Source organism: Candida albicans, chromosome 1 (assembly GCF_000182965.3).
Source record: "Candida albicans SC5314 chromosome 1, complete sequence".
Taxonomy (NCBI): Eukaryota; Fungi; Ascomycota; class Pichiomycetes; order Serinales; family Debaryomycetaceae; genus Candida; species Candida albicans.
The window spans coordinates 2,718,170-2,722,720 of record NC_032089.1 but is presented as its reverse complement, the minus strand read 5'-3'; the positions used below and the strand labels follow the sequence as shown (position 1 = coordinate 2,722,720).

At 29.9% G+C, this 4,551-nt stretch overlaps 2 protein-coding genes across 2 annotated transcripts; both read right to left on the bottom strand. All coding sequences in view use genetic code 12, as the record gives it.

Moving 5' to 3' along the window:
• Positions 1–1,358: 1,358 nt before the first annotated feature.
• On the bottom strand, positions 1,359–1,861 carry CAALFM_C112480WA (uncharacterized protein; the record flags this gene model as incomplete). Its single annotated transcript, XM_019475166.1, has 2 exons — positions 1,359–1,692; positions 1,779–1,861. The coding sequence occupies 2 exons, from the start codon at positions 1,859–1,861 to the stop codon at positions 1,359–1,361; spliced, it is 417 nt and encodes a 138-aa protein (XP_019330711.1).
• A 157-nt stretch (positions 1,862–2,018) lies between these two features.
• Positions 2,019–2,756, bottom strand: CAALFM_C112470WA (uncharacterized protein; the record flags this gene model as incomplete). The annotated part of the gene is made up of 1 exon (XM_705128.2): positions 2,019–2,756. One exon carries the CDS (start codon positions 2,754–2,756, stop codon positions 2,019–2,021), a length of 738 nt encoding a protein of 245 aa, XP_710220.2.
• Between the last annotated feature and the right edge of the window lie 1,795 nt (positions 2,757–4,551).

Here is a 4,551-nt window from a genome sequence, read left to right as displayed (position 1 = left end):
GAGAAAGTGTCATGGCAAAGGCACGATTCTTGTTAGTTGGATCCATTTCAAAATAAATAATTGGATCTTTAATATCAGGAATTTCTTCAAATGATTTACCATCATTTTTCGAGATTAAAAGATGTTCATCTCTTAAAACTAATAAATTGGAAGAATCATCAAAATATTTAATTTCTCTTGCTGGTGATTTGTTTTTAACAACTGATATATCTGGAGTATAAGCAGTTGTTAAGGATAAAATAAATGGCACCAAGAATATTAGCCAATTCCAATTATTATTCCTCATTTTGAAGTGTTTGAGTTTGTCTAATTAGTGTTATCGGGAGTGAAAAAAAGAATACCAATTGACAAGGGGAACCTAATATTCAATATGATTTGATCTAATCAGTTTGTTCAAGTGAATAAATATGTATCAATTTATCAATTTATCTATGGCGTAGTAATTCCAACAGGGTCGACAGATATGGCAAATTTAATAAGGAACACCAACAATTCTTTCAAATATAGTAAGCCTTATCAAAGTTGAATAATTTCTATAAGATTATTGTCCTTTCAATAAATAAATAAACAAGCGTAATGTAATGTAATGTAATGAATAATATAAAAATCTATATTTCCATATGAGCAAATTTATCAGGAAAGAAAGAAAGAGAGAGAAAGATTACAACAATGTGAAAAAAAAAAGGGAGAGTGGTGGTTGTAAATTTGTCGGCGCTGGTGATAATTTTTCCCCCTCGCAGGAGAATTAATAAAAGAAGCCTTACATAAAAACTATGAAGTTATACACTCCATAAAAGCATTACACCTTGATTGTTATGTATATCTACATTGAACTATCCTAAAATAATCTTACTTAAATGTTTCATGAAGACAAGGCTTTATAGGACTTTGTTGAATATATTGAAAGAGGATGATAAGCCTCGGAAAATAATGTTCCATCTCGCTTCTATTCGTCACAACAGTATTACTCAAAGGATGAGTAAACATCGGTTAATGTTGCTAATACAAAACAAATTAACTATGTATTAACTCATATATTGAACCGGAAGAAATTTCAAACTATGCGGCAAACGATGTGAACCAACAAGGTAATTTCCAACCATAGTATATATAGGGTAGGGGAGAGTTGTATCCTATTTGTATGTGAATGAAGGGACTTTGACAATTTACAGATCTGACATTGGTAAATATAAATGATAAAACTATATCTCATTTATAGATTGGAATCCAATATTGAATTCACACAGAATAATAATAACCGGGAAGAAATTCACAAATCACATACTTTCTCTACTATTATATACCTCTCCCAATTATTTTCATTCTCCTTCCCCACCAGTTCTTTAAACAAGTAACTTTTATATCACTAATCCTAAAAATTGACCCAGTTTTTCAATTTTTATATAACAATTTATATCAATCCCATAATAATCCATTAAACTAAATGTAAAACTAAACAATCCATTATTAAATCTTTCAAAATCTTGTTTATAAATCTTTATAATTATTGAATTTTTTTCATCGGTGCTTTGTGATAATATTTCAAATGGAATTGATTCACCAATTAATCCATATAATTTATTCATACTTTTCATAATTAATGATTTCCATATACTTGGATCTATTTTAATTTTGTTGAATTCTTCAAGACGGGTATTGTTATCTGTGATTGTTATATCTGGTTGTGGAACACTTTAAATAATTCTTTTTGTTAGTTACTCAATGAATCGGTACAAAATTAGTTCACTTTATTTTTGACAAGTATTATTATAACGTACATTTCAAGATTCATATAATACCAAGTATTATTATTAGTTGATTTAGTGCTATGAATTGTGATTTCTTCTGTCATGGTTGCCATTGTTTCTTAATAAAATGATGAAGATGATGAGTCTTGGGTTTCACAATCGTTCTTTTTTTAATGATGTGGGTTTGACGATGCGTGTATTTTGAACCAAAAAAATTCTTCCCTTTTTTTGCAACATATTTAACCTTGATGGTTTTCCATTTTTTTTTTGTTATATTTGTATTATAACATCACTAGAAGATGTAGACTGGGATGAGGATGAAGATGCTGTCTTTGAATTTGATAAATGTAATAATGGGCTCTCACTCTTGTCATTTCCAGGATTTACATTCTGATCTTTGTCCTTCCCAGGTTTCAAAACGTTTCCTTTACTTTCTGGACTAATTGGAGTGTTATACAATGGGAATGTTGCCAGCATAGAATGTTTTGTTTGTTTTCCTTGAATAGGACAATTATGCTTTTGATGTGTTCTTTGTTGAAACTCTTGTTGTTGAAATTTCTTGGTGTATAAATCAGATAGGGGGACACCACCAAATGGGACCAGCCTATTGGAATCAATTCTAATTACTGGTATGGCAATTGGTGTTATTGGCGATGATAGTGATATTGGACTTATAGGTGGAGACGAAATGAAGATTGGTTGAACTAAATCTTGTATAGGTGGATGAGATGAATTATAATAGTTGGGTAAAGTTGAATTAAACTGTGATTGACAATATAGTGGTTGTTGAATCAACACAAAGGCAGATATAGGATACAAATTGTTGTTATTTGCTGTGTTTGTGTAAAGTCTTATTGACAGTTTTGCTGGAAAAGTAATAGGAGGAGGAGGGAAAAATGGTTGTTGTTGTTGTTGTGTTGATATATCCAATTCCGGAAGATAAATATCATATTTATAATTATGTCTCAAGTTTAATAATTCAATTGGCAGATAAATCAATTTATTCATTTAAATTGATTTGTTGGATTGTTTGTAATAAAATTGTTATTTTGTAATTAATTTCAAGAAAACTATTTGTGGAAGGAGAGGAGATAATAGTTGCGAAAACCAAAAGACATGGAAAAATCTGACAGGAAGTAACAATAGCCATTCTTTTTCTCAATAATTACAAAAAATACTCCCTTTCCCTTTCTAATTTCAAACATATTCTAAATTCACCGATAAATTTTTACCAATGGCAAATACTTTTTCTTAATCCTCATATATTCAAAGCAACAACTAAGCCGATCTTCTTTTTACATCGGACATTTTGTCATATTTGGCGCCTAAATCAATGTTACATCAAAAAGTTCGTGCATTTTTTCACGGCAATTGTGATGCCCTAACAAATTAACGTACGATAATTGAATAGGCAATAAAACTAACATTTTTAAAAGTGATCTCTTTCTTGCATAATACTTTTACCTGTATTGTTTAAGTACTAGCTTAATTGTTTTATACAGTAACTAGAATAATGGATTAATTTATGTTGAAATATGCTTGCTTGTGTGAACGTAATTGACATAATTTTACTCGTAACTGTTTCCATGAGTATAAGTATGATTATGTTGGTGTTTAGTATTTGACATGGAATATATTTCCCATCCGTTCTTTGTTTTACACACACCAACACATACAAATACATGAATATACGCAAGACATCAACAACATCCGATTATCTGTAACATTGAACAAAAAAAAGGGTTTTGATTGATTAACAACGCCACCGCCAACCACTGTTGAGGGAAAACAAAGACAAATTGCAACAAAGAAATCAAGAAAGAAAGAAAAAAAATAAACTTCTGAGGAGGGGGGTGTGCAGCATAGGAAGAAATTGAAAGAGAGAGAAGATTTTCTGGAGATTATTCTTTCTTAAATGATTATTATTGTTAATTTTTTAATCATTCACTAAACTTCAAAAATACCGTTTAACATCAAACAATATTGTTGTCATTCAACAATTTAATAATAATAATAATAATAACCGACTACTTGTTGGGAAAATATCAGAATTTCCTTTGTCTTCTTTGCCTTTTCTTTTTTTTTTTTTTCTAATCTTGCTGATGGAAATTGATAAGTCAGTTTGCAATTCAATATCACATTTCAAATTATCATTCTTAATATTAATTAATTACCCTGTCGACTTCCTTGCATTACTAGTTTGTACAAAATCAAATGTTGGAATACCCAAAAAAAAAAAGAAAAAAAAAAGAAAATGTTGGTTCGGATATTCTTGCTCTAATATTATTATTAGTAATATGATTATTATAATTATTTTCTCTCTCCTTTTACATTTCTTTCGGCTAATTTTCTTTATCACCAGTCAAATGACCAAGGAATATGTTTGGATGAATTGACTTCTCTCCTTCCTCTTATTCCAGAGAAAAGTATACTATCTATTCACTTTATAGTTTAAGTAGACTTGAGTAGTGGGAGTGTTAATTGGTTTCAAACTACAGACCAAATCAATTTTAATTTCTGTCTTCTATCGGAACAACAAAGACCCAGGCAAACAACCAATCCAAGAAATTCGAAACACGGCTACCCTTTTTCTTTCAAAAACGTTTATAGTTGAAACGAAAACAAACCGTTTGGGGAGACTGATGATGATAGCACCAACTTAAAAACAAAAAAATCGATTTTACGTACTTTGCATTCAAAACTACGACCATTACGTCAAATATTGCAGCCGTTATTTCGTATTAAATCAAATGGTTCCCCTAATTCATACCTTAAACAAAGTGATTAGTAAAATTAAAACTCA